Source organism: Lagopus muta, chromosome 6 (assembly GCF_023343835.1).
Source record: "Lagopus muta isolate bLagMut1 chromosome 6, bLagMut1 primary, whole genome shotgun sequence".
Taxonomy (NCBI): Eukaryota; Metazoa; Chordata; class Aves; order Galliformes; family Phasianidae; genus Lagopus; species Lagopus muta.
In genome coordinates, this window is record NC_064438.1 from 13,063,404 (window position 1) to 13,080,855 (window position 17,452).

A 17,452-nucleotide genomic window follows, 5' to 3' on the forward strand; every position below is an offset into this window, starting at 1 on the left:
GGAGATAAACATCTGCATATTAGCACACTCATGTAATTTATGTGCATGAATCCTTAAAGGCTAGCTTTAATTTTGAGAAAACGGGAAATTCCGGAACGCAGAGAGTGAATGTGCCAGCATTGAGGAGGAGCAAATGAGATGAGTGGGTAATGAGGCTGACGAGCAAGATGGGAAAGCAGTGGGAAAGCTGAGCTGGGCTTGGTTAAAGCAGCATCAATGCCAGTTGGGACAGCCTAACAGGGAGCTGATCTTGTCAGAACCAGGCTCTGCCTTACCATTACTGATGTATCTGATAATGATGAGTGCTTAAAAAACTCTCATCTGTTTTCAGGTCGTTATTTATAGATGTAAACTATAGCTGAAAAGGAAAAAAAAGAGGAAGAAAAAAAAAAAGACTCAGTGTTTTCTGCAGACTGCCCGAAGCCAAATAAATGGTCAGGTCTTACGCAAAATCAAAGCAGGAAGTTGGAAAAATGGTGAGGTGATACCTACAAAAGTGAGCCTCCATCCATGCCTGCTAACCATTGCAGCAACTCGACAGAGGAAACGGGTTCAGCCTGTGGGAGCATGCTGGGTTGACTTGGTCTGAGTTTCTGCAGCTTCCGAGCCAGGGAAAGAAATGGCTCTCGAGGAAGAAAGCCTTGAAGGCACCATATGGGCAGCTGGGGTTGTGGCTTCTCAGGGGGCTTTGGCACAGGTTTAGGGTCTGTGGGACCTCGTGGCTGGGATGGCCGAGTGATGCTGTCTTCCAGGCCAATTTCGGTGAGTTCAGTTATCTGGGTTTGACTGCCACCTGGGTAGGCTTTGTGGTAGCTGGAAGAATTAAAATGGGCTTTGCAAGTTTCCACTCTCCTTACAAAACAAGCTTTTCCTGTTCTAAAATAAAGGAGACAATAAATTAATTCTCAGGGAAATACAGCCCTGATGGCAGCTCAGGCCAGTGCTCTCTCCCGCAGGAAGCCGGCTCAGCATGGCCAGAGAACACGCAGGGAGAGGTCAGGCTGGTTGTGGCACAAGGAAATCGCTTCTTCCTTGTGAATCTGGTGATTCAGAAGGTGAGCTTGAGATGTCAGACATGCTCTAGCTGCCTGAAGTTACCCTATGTTAGCACATAACCTTATGAACTCATCTGTGCTTTTTTCTGAAGCATCTCAGCTTGATCCTTTTGGGAAATGATTTCAGTTCGCTGAGCTAGGAGGCAGCCCTTCCAGCTGAGCCTATAAACACAAATTGTGGGCTAGGAGAGATGTGAGGCTCGCTTCCCCACCATGTTACGTTTCCCTCAGCCTTGGGATTGCTGAACGTTGCCTTGGTGCCATGGCCCTGGACACGCAGCTGCTGGAGGACGTGAAGTTGGCCTGCAGACCATCTCAACAAGCTGCTGCAAATGGCAGTGCTTTCTGTAAGCCATTGAAAAGACAAAAACCACAAAGCTCTGCCATCTGTTCTTCACTCTGCCTCTTCCGATGGATCGGTCTCTATGATTTCTGAAACACAGCCGGAGAGGTGCAGTTTCCTGGCATCTGCCCAGCTCTGTTGCCACGGCTGTGACCCGTGAGCAGAGGTGCTGCTTTCCCAGACAGCGTGGTCACACCACCCGCAGCGGGCAAGGCCCTTTCCTCATGTGCTCACACCATGTCCTAAATACCTCCCTCCTCTCGTGGGCCGTCAGCCGCTCAGGTCTGACAAGCGTTCAAAGCAAGGATCTAAATACCTGAATGAACCCCTCCAAGGCTGTGCGCTGTTAATGAAGCATCCTGTGAATGAAGGCTGAGCTGTTCGCCAAGTGCCAGCGTTGCCTGCAGACCGGTCCCTTCTCTGCCTGTTCACCTCGCCTTTACACAAGCGAGCTGCTCCACCCAGCCGCCCCGCTCTTGCACAAGCCTCATTACCCGCCGGGTTTTACCGTGGGAATCCAGACACCAACCCAGGTGAATGAAACCTGGTGAGCGCTGGCTCCCATTGCCAGCTCACACCAACCTTCCTGCTATCACCCTGCCAAAAGCCCAAATCCTGACAGTGAGTTTTCCCCTCTGAAAGGGGTGGTCTGCAGCAATGCTGTCCTCCTGCTGCTCACCCCTTCTCTGCCCCCAGCACCCACAGATTGAGCATTGCCGATACCAGAGCTTCAAGGGCTGAAAGGGAAGTGGGATGGAAAGGAATGTGCTCATTATGCAACGTGACCCAAAGGAAAATAATATGTGTGATAATATTTTGCATTTGCGTAGGGCAGAAACTAAACAGAATGGCACGACTCCGGAAAGGATCATTGGTCTCTACTCCTTGTGAGCTGTTGTATGACCATCCTACAAAGCAAAACGAAGTCTTTAGCAGTAAGGCTGGTGAGGCAAAGGCAGAGGCTGCCCAGGGAGATGGTGGATGCCCCATTCCTGGAGACATTCAAAGTCAGGCAGGATGGGGCTCTGAGCACCTGATCTTGTGTAGGTGCCACCGCTCATTGCAGGGAATTGGACCTTAAGGATCCCTTCCAATTCAAACAATCCTACGATTCTCCAGGATGCAGCTGTTGCACACTCGCCTAACTTTTAGGGGAAAAAGAAGTGTTCACTGCTGCGTTTCAGCCTTATTGGCCAACAGAGGGAAGTTCACACTTGCAGGCAAAATCCTGAGGTCAGGAGAGCAGGAGCACAAGTTGGCCACGTGCACCCATCCACCAGCGTGCAGCCACTGCGTCGGGGAAAACCAGCGTGTGGGCTGAGGGAAAGGCTGCAAGAAGTTCTCCCCTCCCTCTCTTTTTTTTTTTTAATTTCACCCAATTATGTAGTCTTCCTTCTTCCTTTTCACGCTCCTGGCTTAAGGCGCATTTGAAAGTCTTTGATATGCCTGGACAGAAAGAGGAGGGGTGGGTGCAGAATTAGTGTCAGTGCCACGAACAGTGAAAACACCTCAAGTGGGAGATGGGCTTTAACTTGTTGGGAGAGGCAGAAAGGTCGCACGGCGCTGCTGTGCACGAGTGAATAGTTCAAGGCATTTTGATGCAGAGAAAAACCAATTAAGATATAACCACTGCTGACATTCCCCTGAGCCGTTTCATCTCTCGCCGCTTCAAAAAAGCAAGGAAAAACAAATTACGTCCTTTCAATCCCAGATTTATATAGGATGAATTGTTGCTTAGTCTATGAAAAGATCAAAAAGGAGATCTTTGAAAGAAAGATCGCCTACAAAGGGTGCTGGACTATTATCATATACACATACAAAAAAGGTTAATAAGCACAGTTCAGGTCAAAATGTAGACAAGTGCAGTGTGTGCAATGAAGTGTGAATGACGGCTGCTTTCTCAGGCATTTCACAGCTGGCAGTAGGAGGGCAAAGCACGGCGCTGGGGTTTCGGCTCTGTATCTAAAACTGCAAGATTGGTGGAGCTCAGTGGGCTGCCAAGTGTTGGGGCTGTCGGATGGATGGGAGCTCCTGCCTGGGCAAAAGGGGTGGTGGAGGCAGGGGACAGGGCTGGGACACTGTGTCACCTCCTGCTGTGGGCTCTGGAGGAGGCCCCTCTGCAGAGGTGCCCCACTTCTTTGGGCACTGAGCCGGACGGCTCAGCAAGGTGACATTCCTAACACTGAGCAGGGTGGGGATCACTGCTTGGGCTTTGCTGTCCGTGGCTTTGGAGCATCCCTCCTGCATCTGCAGAGACAGGAGGGGCACATAGATAATGATGAGGAGGTGAGGCCAACCGGCCTTTTTCCTCGACCACCCGGAGCAGCTTTCAAAGCGAGCCCCATTGAAGCCGTGGGGTTGAGGAGAAGCAAACAGACGCCGTAATTGCGCTGCGCACTGTCTCATCTCCGCGGCGAGTTGCAAAATGTGCCGCCTACCTCCCTCGTCAGCCAGCTTTAATTGGCTTTAATGAAGAGGTAATTATGTGATTTCAATTTTTAATTAAAGGGGGCGGTGGGGTGGGGAGGGGGGCCGGCCTCCTGCGAGCGTGGCCCCGCGGCGATGCCAGGGAGCGTGGTGGGTGTTGGGGGGCTCCACCCAGCCCTGCTCAAGGGGTGCGGGGGGAGCGGATGGGAGCTGGCTGCCTCTGGACACGCCACTGGGGCTTTCGGATCCAGCCCTGGTGCCCCGGGCGAGCCGTGGTGTCGGAGGCAGAACATCAAAGGGGCAGCAAACGGCTGAGGGGAAAAAAAAAAACCAACCAAAAATCCCTGCAGAGCCAAACCGATGCCTCCCCACACACGGCACAGCCCAGAAACATCTGGGTGAAACGCGGGCTGGCTGCTGCTAGGGGAGGAGCTGCAGGCCCGCAGCAACAGGCTCCCATGATGCCCACGCATCTCTCTCTGCCCCACACCATGCCATCGGAGGTCTTGCACACCAATGAGAGCCCTGCAGCCCTCCCTCCCTGGGCCTTGCAACCCAGGTCTTTTCTTCTTCCTGCAACTGGAGCTGCCTCAAGCAGCAGCACAGCTAACCCCATGGCCAAGCGTATCCCCCCATCTTGATTTTGGGGTTTTTCTTGCACATACTCTCTCTACTGGTGATTTCCAGGCTGGTTGCTCCCCAGCACGGAGCCGGGGATGGTCACGCATGGAAAAGCGAAAAATAAAATGGGAGGAGGGAAAGGAAGGAGAGTAAAAAGGAATGGAAACGAGGTCCAAGGTCTCTCTGCATTTTCTGTGCAATGATTGATTCAGTTGCTTGGCAAATATAGCTGGGCCACATCGCAGGCTGCACTTGGGAGGGCTGAGTCACACTGTGCTGCTTGCCCAGCTTCGTGCCCGATGGGCCAGAGTGCCTCCTTGGGCCAAGAAGTGAAACCTGATCTTTTTTTTCTTTCTTTCTTTTTTTTTTTCAAACAAAGCCTGAACGGAAGCAACGTGCGAGAGCTGGGCCAGATCCAGCAGCCTCCACCCTCAGAGGGGTGGGGCAGATAAAAGCTCTCTGGCTTTCCTCTCCACATGTCACTGCCTCCCACAAAGCTCATCAGCCCCATACCCCCATTTCCTATTGATTGCAGCCTCAGTGCTCACCCTCAATTTGCTATGGTGGAGGGGCCAATGGATTTGGCATCCTGCACCCCACAGCTTGCTAATCTCCTGGGCGCCACCCAAGGAAACAGCCATCTGCATCCTTATCCTGGTGCCCCTCTTGGAATACCCAATGTTCTCACCCCTTGTGGCCACCACAATGGATTTGACAGGTCCCGGGCTCCTACGGTGGTGCCCTCTGAGTGTGTTCACAAAAATAAAGTGTTTCTGGGAGAAGACATGGCGTAGGAATGTTCCCAGTTCTGGAAGTCGTATTGAGGGTGAAGGTGCTGCTAAATAAAGGGACCTTTTCTTGGGATAAAACAACCTCCCCCTCGGTGGTGCCACTATGGTGTGGCTGCAGTGACTCAGTGGGCACACATTGCGTGGGAAGGCGTTTCTCCTCCATGGCAACAAAACATCCAGTGTAGGGATCTGCTGGAGAGGATTACCTTTTCCTGAATAACTGTGACATAATTGCCAATTGAGGAGGCTATGTGGGGCTGTAATAAAAAGTCCTGGAGGAAGGAGAAGCAGTGAGTGGAAATAAGTGGCAAGTGGAGGTTGAAGTCCCTGAAAAAAGGGGATTTCTGGCAGTAGGTGTGACCCTTCCATGCCTCTGGAAGGTGAGTGAAGGAGAAGCAGCTGAGTCACGACAGATAAAGTACAGGCTCCTTCTCTTATCAGCTATGGGTGTGCAGGCAGGGCTGGGCTGAGGGCTTGTCACTCTGCAAAGAAATGTGCTCACGGGATGGCCAGTCCCTAACACCCAGTGCCAGGGACACCGTTCTGGGACCAACCTGTCTAGCCAAAGCCCTGTGGAACACCAGTTTTTCTTGGCATTGACAAAGCACAGCCCTTGCTGCTGATTGCTGGCAGAGCCACGAGCCGCATGGTGCTAATTGATGGGTGGTTAAAAGAATCCTGGATGGCAGAGCTCCACCAAGCACTTGTGGCCATCATCATGCGTGGGAGATGATGCTCGTCAAGAAGGGAAGACCAGGATTAGGGACTGAGCCATTCTGGCAGTGGCAGGTGGTGTAGAAAGGGGGAAGGAAAGAGATGGGCACACTGAAAGCAGGCACTTCTCCTCCTGCCTCTGAGCACCTCTGCTCGGGGTCTTGAGACTTTGGCTGTGAAGCCTGCTGCCCTGGGCCGGTGGGGTTAGTGTCAGGAGCTTCATCCTTGTTTGGCACTATTTCTGACAAATGAATGATTTGCTCTCTCAGTTACTCCTTTCTGGCTACCTCTAAGCAGGACAAACAAACACACATATTTGTGGAGGGGTGCCCAGGCTCAGTCCATGCCCAGAACACCTTGTCCTACCCATGCTGGTACTTGCATCAAGAGCCACGACATTTTAGCCCCGTATCCACATGGCCACCCGCACCCTGCCGCAGCCTTCGCCACTGCTGATGCAAGCCTGAGCGTTCATTTCTGGCGAAGGTTGTCCAATTATGGGAAATCCGTCCAGTTCTGTGACTTTGACTCTTGCCCCATTAAAGCTGAAGGAATGCCTGAGTCATCCCAATGCCTGCCAAGAGCCTTAACTCCTTTTTCTCCACCCGGAGTTTCCTTCCCAGCTCCGAAGCTCGGCAGCCAGTGGGACCGGCGTGTTGGTATTGCTCTCTGATCTGAATAGCAGCTCAGTAGTTGCAATCTTCAATAATAACAACAACAGTGACTTAATAATGTCAGCAACATAATTAATAACCATAACAATTCAATTAATTGTTGATTATTAAAGCCAAGGGATTTGCAAGCATTTTATTCCTACTGCAGGAACCCCCTCTGGTTACAGCGCCTCTGGAAAAGCTTGGATTAAACCCACCGCAGGGTGGGTAATGCTAGCTCAGTTCTACTCTGTGAGTGCTGCCCTAAAGGAAACCTCTTTTAAAGGAAGCTGATAACTGGGGGTTAATGGCTAGGCTTTTAATGACATTTGGCCCAGTGAGTCGGAGCACTCAGAGGACCAGCATTAAGGGTTTTTTAGGCCATTGCACAGTGTGTGCGTTTAAAGCTGGTCTAAGGTGTCACTTTCTGGACCAGATGGTCCCATCCCACCCACCCAACCCAGGCTACAGTTTCCCACCCATGACACAGCTGCGTGAAGTGAGAGCTGTGTAGAGCAAAATGCTGTAATCACAACTCACCAGTGCTTTCTGCAGCCCCCAGCACTGAGCCCACCCCAGCACAGCCCCAGACCCGGTGCTGTGACATGCCCTGAGCTACCTCCTGCAAATATTTGTCAAGGTGGAGTCAGGTGTTCAAACATGAGAGGATCTGAGTAACCGACAGGAAGAGGAGACAGATCGAGCTTTCACAAGGTAGCTCCATCAGAAGCTATTAGCTGGGGTGGTGGGAAGCCAGCAGGCTATGCAGCTGGGGCAGGTGAGCTTTGGGAAAGTCAAACAAAGTCAGGGAAAGTACATATCACTGATATTCCTTTTTCTTTTTCTCCCATGGTTCAAGTTGCTCAGAGAAGCTGTTGGTGCCCCTGCCTTGGAGGTGCTGAAGGCCAGGTTGGATGGTGCAGCCTGATCTGGTGGGGGACAGCCCTGCCCTTGGCAGGGGGTTGGAATTGGGTGGGCTTTAAGGCCCCTACCAACCCAAGCCATTCCGTGATTCTATGATTTTCATGAAGCTACTAAAGCTGATGCATAGAGAGCATATGTAAATATATATATGAGAAAGAGAGATAGCTGGCAGCAATGTGCTTGAGAATTTGGTTTGGGATCAATCCTCAGCCTGGCTGGAGATGGGAAATAATCCAAATCTTGGCAGTAACAGCACCTCACCATCCTCCCCCCCGCCTTGCGTTTGCTGATGTTTTGGTTAGGCGATCTGGCAACTGATCTCAGTGTTTACCCGTAAAGTTTACTCACTGCTGATTAAAAAAAAAAGAAAAAAGCCAAAAACGGAGCAAAGCGAAAAGCACAGCCGGGATGATGCACTGAGCACAGAAGCTCAGTCCCTGAGTGGGACAGCTGGGAGGGGACTTGGGGCACACACTGCACTAGGATGTGACATGTGGTGGCGGTGAGGACGTCTCACTCGCACACAGCCGTTGACGTTGGCCGTGCTGAACGGCCCCAGGAGCACGTACCACCCTTCCTCATCTCCGCTGTGAGGTTTGCAGCCATGTTTATAGTGTCCATATGACCTCAGCGTGTTGGTGGGGGCTGTGGGTGGCACTGCAGGGACCTATGAGGAAACAGGACACACTCAGGGTTGTGTCAGCACCTTTGCTTGGCCATTACCCCATCCTTAGAGGTGTTCGAGGCCAGATTGGATGGGGGCCTGGGCAGCCTCGTCTAGTATTAAATGGGGAGGTTGGTGGCCCTGCATGTGGCAGGGGGGTTGGAGATTCATGATTTTTGAGGTCCCTTCCAACCCTGGCCATTCTGTGATTCTGTGATTCTGTGATTGAGCTCGGCATGTTTGCAGTTATCTCTACACCAGAGAATAAACTTGCAATACACTACAAATTGTGTCATCTCTGACAGGATGTCCTTTTCCTCCCAGCTTAATGCGCTCACACATACGGAAGCACTGATGTGCAGCTCAGTTAGCCTAACTCCTCTCCTTACAAATTATGGCCAGAGGATGGCCTTGAGAGAGCCAGTGACACTCACAGCTGTTGGCCGATGCCACCCATAGGATTTCCCACGAGAAGCATCTCTACAAACAGATAAAAAAAGGCAAAGATGACTCAAAGCCACCTTACTGGCTGCAGAAAAGGGGCAGGGTGCCTGGAGCAGTGACCTACAATTCACTGTATTGCTGCGAGGCCTGGCTCCTCATGGTCTCCAGTAAATATTATCACTGCAGCACAGCAGGGTAAAAAAAGGTGAGCTGGCAGCATGATGGGAAGCTGCAGCCTACTGGCACCATGTGGGACCACCACAGACTTCATGTGCAGAGAGCACATCAACATCGATCAATGCTGAGGTCTCCGACATCTATTACTGGTGCTGCAAAATAAAGATTGCCCAAATATTTACGCTACCAGGGTGGGGTTTGGGAATGTCCCGTGTTGTTAAAATCATGAGATGTAGCCCAAAGCATCTCCTGGGCTCACTGAGTGACCAAATGTCCAGAGCACTCCAGTAAACATGGTGTATCTCAGGGCAAGCCACCAGTGCTCCCTCATCCTCAACCATTTTGGCTCTCATTGAAAGAGAAGCACTGGCTCACAGCCCGTCCCACGGCAGCCAGGGCTGTGTGCTAACCTACTGGCACAGGTTAATATCTGAAAGTATTCAGGTCCCACATGGGATAAGACCCATGGATACGAGCACTGTGTAGTGGGATCCATGCAATATGATCAGTGCTCAGGAGACCAAGAAACGTGAGCCTCTTTTTTAACATTTGTTGCTTTCGTACTCAGACTAAACACCAGCATGATGTCCATGTGTGCAGAATGTGTTCCATCAGGGTCACAGAATCATGCAGTCATTAAGATTGGAAAAGACCACTAAGAACACCAAGTCCAACCCCCAACCCATCCCCACCATGCCCTCAGTGCCACGGTTCTTGAACAGCTCCAGGGACAGTGACTCCACCTCTGGAGGTGTGCCAGTGCCTCACCACTCTTTTTGAGATGAAACTTTCCTTAAGATCCAACCTGAATCTCCCCTGATGCAACTTGAGGCCATGACCCCTCATCCTATCTCTAGTAATCCAGTGTGTCACGGACGGTGAGACAACTTCTGGGCAGAAGCAAACACGGTCACACATCTGTAACTGCTGTATTGACCCAACATGCCCATGTGGGTTCAGTGCTCCTGCCCTTGTATGGCTGCAGCACTGGGAGCCTGGTGAAGGACGGGCTTCCTGGAGATGACTCCTTCTGCCCCTGGCCCCTCGCAATGCTTTCATGACTGTGTGCAGCAGTTTACAGCACACAGCGGCAACACACTGAGTCAGTGGGATGAAACATGTTCAAGCTGCTTTGGAAAAAGGAGTCTTAGTCAGATAAATATTAGTAAATTGAGCAACTGGGGCTACGTGATATTGCTGATTAATACATGGCTTGCGTACGGCATGAAGAACTCTCGCAGATTGAGGAAAGATGCTTCCGCTGCTGCCCTTGTTTAAGTTAGCCCCGAACCAGCTGAAAAGCTCCAGCCCTGCTGCATTTCATTTTATGTAATCATTAAACAAACAGCCTTGGTGGCCTCCATCTGTCTTGTTGAGACCTTCCCAAGTGAGGTGCCCCAGGACAAAAGCATCTGCCCCTGCCTCGCCCAGCTCTGCCCTGATACCTGAGATGCTGTGCCCGGGTCACAGGCTGAGAGCTGATGGCACCGTTTGGGCCAGCAAGTTTGTGAGGGTGAAGGATGATAACAAACCATAACCCTAAATTTCATAGTGTACTTGAGGAATACTCACATGACATTATATACACGTATATATATGTATGAAGGAATATGAAAATGTGAAAAAACTGAAAAGAAAAAGAAAAAAAGGGAAAATATATGTGAAAAGCATGACAAGATGCTGTTCCTCACTTCTGTTTCTCCAGTCCCACACTGCCAGTTTGCAGCTATTCTGTGTGTTGCTCTTTTTAATCCAGGATTTCAAGGGACCTGGTGCTCACTAATCTATTGCCATGGGTGCCTGTGGGGACAGCCTCCCTCTGACACAAACAATGAAACTCGGAAGGCAGCAGTTTATGAGGCGAGAGCGTATGTTTCCCCATTACTAATCGACTTCAGCTGGCAGGATTACAACCTCAAGCCTGTAAGCAAGCTTTTCTTCTCCTACAGATGTCAGGTTTAAAGGAAAGGAAATCATTATGATAAAAAAAAAAAAAGTCATATGGCCTCAATTCTTCACTTCCTGCTGCAGAGGGGTAATGCTGGCTGAATCTGTGGTCCTTGCCCAGCACAGACCCATCACAGGGGCTGCACACATTGCTAGGATCACAGCAGCTAAATAGCAACGGGAAAAATAACATTACAGCAGTGGAAAGGCTGATAGCATGCAGGGTGTGAGCAAGGGGTGATGTGTCTGGTGGAAGCCCAGCATCTCCGGGGGGAAATGCTGGGCTGGGCTGGGCTGAATGCATCACTACCACCCGCTGGAGACACCATTGCAGGGTGCGTGAGCAGCTGCAGAGGAGATAAATCACCATCTCCTCATTCAAAAAAACACATTTTTCATTTTTCTTGGCCCTGATTGCAGTGTTCTTCACAGACCCACCCATGTAGCTGCTGTGCTGTCACCATGACCCATGTAACTAAGGCAACCCGCTTCTGCTTTCGGGAGGATACACAAACCCAAAAACCTGAAACGATGAGCAAAAGCCCAGTTGTGGAGCATGCACTGCACCACGACACATAGCAACAGGGCCTCTTGTGGGCTGGGAGAGGGAAATTGTAAAGGGAGGTGGCAGGCACCCTGCTGGGCTCTGCAGGTAGGAGATGGATGTGGATGTTGCTTCAGTTCTGCTTTATTCTAGTAAGGGACACCCACGTGTAGTCAAACTGTGCTTGGGAACATCACACTTCTCCTAGATTCCGGTGCCAAGAGCTGTTAACTCCTGGTCAATTCCTCACCCAATTCATTAACTCATATTATTTTGAAGGCAATGCAGACACTTTTCTTCTTTTCCTAAGCTGAGCTGCCTGGTTTGAGGGCAGTTGATGTCACCATTGCTTTGCTTTAAGACCATTCCTGTGCAACTTTTGCACGGCCACAATGCAAATGACAGCAAATTATGGTATGTTAATGCACTGGGTTTTTCTTTTCTGTGGTTATCCATGTAGCAAGTCCAATGTATGTAGAAGGAAGAATTCTTATAATGGACATACAGTGAAAACCAGGACTGGTGCTGCAAGAACCCATTTTTTATCTACAGTTTTTGAGTGTTCTTTTTTCCCCCCATGCTAAGACAAGCTGATGGCTGTGGCAACAAAGGGTCTGTGCTTCCCATGGCTCGGTGCAGATCACCCTGATGAAAGCCAAAGCAGGAAGACGAACCCCAAAGGGGGCTGCTGACCCCCACCTGCAGGTGTGAGCCTCACTGAAAAGCAGATTTTGCTTTGCACCGGACCGTTTGAAGCAAGGTGTGCACAGACATGCTGCGTCCTGTAGCTTTCCAGACCGGGGGCCTTCCTGCAGCTGTTTCTTGTAGCTCTCCTTTTTTCCTGCCAGATTGCTCTGTTTGAAGTGGTGTCCCATTTCCTGTGCACTAAGACCCTTCCCCGCTGCATTTTGGAGCCCTTTTTAGAATGATATAATAATAATAACAGTAATAATAATGAAAACTCAGCTTAGGCTCTGTCTCTGGTCCTACCTGCTTCAGATCCCTTATTCTTATGGAATCTCTTGGGCATGAATTTTGACATTTCAGTGGCCAGAGTATTTGTCCAGACAGTGTCAATCTGGACCATTCCTTTGGCAAGGAAAAGCTAAATCTTGCTAAAGTTAGATAAATTGCTGCTGCTGGCTATCACGCTGGATCAGGAAGTTGTAAAGAGTGGCAAAATCAGTGTGGCACAGAGGAAGGGATGCCAGTGCTGCTGGGTGACACCTCTTGATGCTGTGGCTTTCCCCAATGGCCCTTTGGCGGTGTGCAATGGTCAGACCCTACGAAATGATGGAACTGAGACTGGGAAGAGGGAGTGGGTCAAGAGGAAGAAAATGGGGTAAACAGAGTGATTGTAGGGGACAGTGAGAACGATAAGGGTGGGCAGTGCTGCTGCAGAGCTGTGTAGGTGGGATACCCCAAGGAGAAGGCAAGGGAAGGCTTCGTGGTGATGCTGCATGGATGTGGAGCTGAAGTGAACGCGCTTGGCCAGGACCCACATTAGAGGCTGGGGTCCAAACCAGGCGTCTGGGGGCTTCTTGGGAGGGGGGGAGATGGCACTGGGACTGGGCATGCTTTGGAGAGGAGAAGAGCTGCAAAGTGGGGTCCATCATAGCCACCCCATCCCCACCACGGAAACACACAGACACGAGGGTACGGCGAGGCTGGCGTCCCACGCAGCATTACAGATCGGGCTCCGCTCTCAGTGGGTCCCATCCCGGCGGGGCGGAGCGGAGCACACCGCGGCCGGAGGCGGGCGAGAGGCGGAGCGGCGAGGGGGCGGCGGGCGGACTCCCGGGGGAGGCACCGGAAGGCGCCCGGCGCTGAATCATTGCAATAAATTGGTCCCGGCGAGGCCGGGCTCAGTCATTGCCGCTCGAGACGCAGTGGGAGCAACGCAGCCCGGGGAGCTGGAGCCGGGAGGGAGCGAGGGAAGGACGGAAGGAAGGGACGAGGGAAGGAACGAGGGAGGGAGGATGAAGATGCAAGCCGAGGTGATCCGCGAGGGCGAGCTAGAGAAGCGGAGCGACAGCCTTTTCCAGCTTTGGAAGAAGAAGCTGGTAGTGCTCACCAAGGACAGCCTCAGCCTTTTCCCCGACGGGCACAAGCGGGCCAAGGGCAAGGAGCTGGGCTTCGGCTCCATCCTCAAGGTGGACTGCGTGGAGCGCACGGGCAAATACATCTACTTCACCATTGTCACCAAAGACCGCAAGGAGATTGACTTTCGGTGCCCGGACCAGAGCTGCTGGAACGCCTCCATCACCATGGCTCTCATCGACTTCCAGAACAAGAGGGCCATCCAGGACTTCAAGAGCCGTCAGGAGATGGAGCAGGCAGCGGGCACCCAGGAGCGGCGACTGGCCCGGGCGCCCTGAGCCCCCAGGTGAGCTCACACCCCCATTCCTCCCCCCTCTAACAAACCCACAGAGATACCTCTAACCCCTGCACAACAGTCCTTACCTATGTATCCCCTACACACCGTGCTTTGGGTGCCACAGCGAGGCAGTGGGGCTCCCACGGCCGCTCCTCGTGTTTCCCAGCGCAGAGCCGGGTGCGGCACCCTGAGCGCAGCGTGTGCTGTGCCTGCAGCTCTTGTGCCCAGCTCCTGGGGCTCGCTCACCCTTCCCCAACCCCGTGCTGGGAATTCCGGGTGGGAGATGGGCACAGTGCTTGGAATGCTGAGCGGTAGGCAGACACGTGTCTGTGGCGGGGAGTTATCGGGGTAGGAAATGGCACTCAGCAGCGCTTTCCTTGCCGAACGCCCTATAGAGACGCCGCAGATGCCGCGATGAGTGCTGAGTGCTTCCTGTCCCTTCAGAGCCCTTTATTTTAATTCTTCCCCTGCCCTTTCATTTAACTAACCTGCTTCCTCTTGCTGCCTTCAGAGCGTACTGCTGGATGGTAAACCAGAGCAAGTGTCTTGGACTGAAAAGGGACAGGGTACCAATGAAGGAAAGCGCGGAAGATAGCTGGGAGCAGCTTGGTTTTCTCCAGGCCTGTGGAGGCTGCTGAGCAAAGAGCCCTGAGCTTTGCCTGAGATGCATTTTGAAAAAGAAAAAACCAAAGACTTTCATACGGGACTTCCAGCGAAGCGCCCACGTGCTTTGGGTGGCGCGGCTTCGCGAACGGTTCTCTTCTATTTATGAGACGCAAGGAAGATTCAACACTGACTGGTGGTGTTTGACACAATTTAAATTATTTGTAGTATCTATATTTGTATTTATTTTGATGAATGTCTTTCAGCAGTTATTGGTCTTAATATTGCTTTTGCATTAATATGTCCATTCCAAATAAATTACTTGAAATGTTCACTTTTTATTACTACACGTGGCGGTGTGGTGATTTTTGTGGGTGCTGTTTGTGGTGTGGGGGCTGTAAGGCAGCAGTGGCCTGGATGTGGCTGTGGGGTGAAGAAGCCCCTGATAATCCATCTGCAGGGGGAGAGCATGGAGGAAAAACGCACTGAGGGCCAGGGAGTGAATGCAGGAGCCTTCTGTTTGCCCAATCAGGGCTTTTTTGGGATATTTTCTGTATAGTGGAGTAATGGCAGTTAAAGGAGGCACAAAATCTCCCTGTAACCATACCATGTTCTGCCTGCTGGTGCCTGGCCCCAGCTCTAGATAAAGTGCCTAGGAATGAGTGAGGTGCTCTTTTCCTGCAGTCCAAGAATCTGCTCTTTTGGAAAGGGGAATACAACCTGTTGAAGTTTTGTCTTGTGAGGCTCAATGCCTACTAACTGACCTGTATGCTCAAGAGCATCCAGCGGTGCTGAGCTCTACTGACAGGCAGGATTGCAAAGTGCTCTCTGCAAATGCTTCAAGCTTGGTAATTCCCTTTGGGTAACTTTCCTGCTGCCACTATCAGTTAGTTCTTGAATGAGACTGGAGGCAGCTGCAAGGTATTTAGTTATGAGCAGCCTGCAGTGAGAGCAGAAGGGGCTCAGTGTGGGGTTGTGCCTCCAGCACAAGAATGCCCGAGAACATACAACAACGTTCCTTTCTTTATTTCGGTGGAAAAACAGAAGTGGCAACTTTGGAGAATTAGTGGCTTTTTGTCTCTCTCAATGGGTTTTTGCTCTTTAAGAGATAAACAAACAAAGCGAGATTGACAATGAGCTGCAAGTAGCCAAAGGAGGAGACTCCATAATGCTCATACAGAATGACACCGAGGGTTGGGCCCACCGTTCTCGTCAGGGGATGGACAGAGGCGCAGATCCCCAGCATGGTCCCTAGGAGAGACAGCAGAGATGTCAGGATGAGGGTTAGTAGCCTCCCTCTGCTGCGGTAGGAAGCAGCCTCAAACCATCAATGGGAGCCTTTGGCACTGGCAGATGCTCCTGAACCCATTGGGATGGAATGGGGTGAGGTGGAGTGGGATGGGGGCAGCTTCCAGGGACACTCTGAAGCCTTCCAAAGAAAAACATGCAATTCTTTTCAATATCATAATTAGCAGCTGTGGGCAACTAAGGGTCCCAGCTATTGCTATGTATTCTCTCTCATGGAGCAGAAAAACAGACACTAAGGAGTGCATCAGGAGCTAGAAAGGTCTAACTACATCTGTAAGAATAGCTAACTAAAAGCAGAAGAAGATTCTGAGCCCCTGTGAGATCACACAGCCTTGCAAATGGAGTGGATGTTTCCATTTGGATGGCAATGGGAGCCTTTCACCTGGCTTGGCCGGTTCTCCTTCCAGCAGAGCATGCATTTACATGGTGAACAGGAGGAAGTACCTCCACTGGGGCAAGGGCAGGTTTTTCCACCAGGATGTCACACGGGATGCAGCCACGACTTTAGGCTTCTCACCATGCAGGCCAGAACTCCATTAGCCCACACTGAGTATGGGCAAGGAACTTAGGTCCTGCTTGGAAATGGTGTTCTCAATCATTATTCTTACTACCAATTCTGAGCTATTGGCATCAATTTTTCACCAGTACATGACTTAATCACCACCTATGGCATTCAGGAGAGGGGAAAAGCTGTCCTGCTTGCAAGGTATGGATCCCAGTGTGCTACCTATATGGTGACCATGGAGAAATGATCCCAGCTTGGAGGGAGGACAGGCAGACATGGGTTGGTGCCTGCAACTGTTGCACTTCTGTCAAAAATGCTTAAAATACTTGTGCAGTGAGCCCAAACTGAGGGCGTAGGTGTGACATACAGAGAGGGAAGTCTCCCTGAAGAGCTGCCCAGCTCCTCCTGCACATGGGAACAGCGATGGGTGGGACCTCAGCCTGACCCTTTGCCAATGGGAACAATCCCACAACCACCAAACTTTCTGGGCAGGTTTTGCAATTATTTTTTTTCCCCTCTGGGTATTTGAATTAAACTAATTACTATGTGCAATTGCCAAACTGGCTCTCATGGTTGAGGAGGCACTTTTTTCTTTTCTTTTTTTTTTTTTTTTTGAGCTGAAATCCGTCCTCTTGAAAGGCTGGGCTCTCCTCAGCAGGCCTGTAACACATTGCTGAGAAAGATAATTTCTATTTAATGGGTTTAAATTAGATCCCTCGTGTCGGATGCCCCGGAGCTTTGAGACACTGTAAATCAGCCCTTGCTCCATTTCCAAGCAGCTCATGTGATGGATCCCAGTCAACTTCAGAACTTTAACAGTAACAAGTCATCACACCAGTAAAAAAGCCTCTCCTCTCCTCTCCTCTCCTCTCCTCTCCTCTCCTCTCCTCTCCTCTCCTCTCCTCTCCTCTCCTCTCCTCTCCTCTCCTCTCCTCTCCTCTCCTCTCCTCTCCTCTCCTCTCCTCTCCTCTCCTCTCCTCTCCTCTCCTCTCCTCCCGGCTGTGGGGATGGTGGCTGAGCCTTGCTGCAGGCTCTTCTCCTAAGGCTTTGTGCCTGATGTGCAAATCAAATCACGAGATATAGGTCCAGGATGCTGCCCTGCTCTGCTTCCTCCCTGCCTCCATGCATAAAGCAGTAACAAGACCCCCATTCTCGGGGGACAAGGAGTGCTTGTGTGGCTGTGGGCCCGCCTTGGCTTGGGGCTGTGCTCCCACCAGCTCACACACCCAGTGGAGCAGCACACATGTGTGCCGTGCAACATTTTCCCTTCCTGCCTTTGAAGATGGGGAGGGAAAAAAAATATCAAAGGGAAACGAATGAAATCATTTTCACTCTGTTTCCTTCTGTGGAATTCA

The 17,452-nt window shown here is 51.2% G+C and overlaps 3 protein-coding genes across 5 annotated transcripts in view; 2 read left to right on the forward strand and 1 right to left on the reverse strand.

The window, feature by feature from the left end:
• The window catches only part of NAP1L4 (nucleosome assembly protein 1 like 4), a 215,953-nt gene that overhangs the window by 27,039 nt on the left and 171,462 nt on the right, over positions 1 to 17,452 (forward strand). The gene's annotated exons all lie outside the window — the stretch shown is intronic.
• On the forward strand, positions 13,120 to 14,628 carry PHLDA2 (pleckstrin homology like domain family A member 2). Its single transcript, XM_048948671.1, has 2 exons — positions 13,120 to 13,690; positions 14,193 to 14,628. Exon 1 carries the CDS (start codon positions 13,284 to 13,286, stop codon positions 13,680 to 13,682), a length of 399 nt encoding a protein of 132 aa, XP_048804628.1. The 5' UTR covers positions 13,120 to 13,283; the 3' UTR covers positions 13,683 to 13,690; positions 14,193 to 14,628.
• The window catches only part of SLC22A18 (solute carrier family 22 member 18), a 48,597-nt gene continuing 46,434 nt past the window's right edge, over positions 15,290 to 17,452 (reverse strand). For all 3 annotated transcript variants that reach the window (XM_048948649.1, XM_048948650.1, XM_048948651.1), the window contains one exon: positions 15,290 to 15,535. In XM_048948649.1, coding sequence (XP_048804606.1) covers positions 15,348 to 15,535 — 188 coding nt within the window. In that variant the 3' untranslated portion in view covers positions 15,290 to 15,347. The remainder of the gene's footprint in view (positions 15,536 to 17,452) is intronic.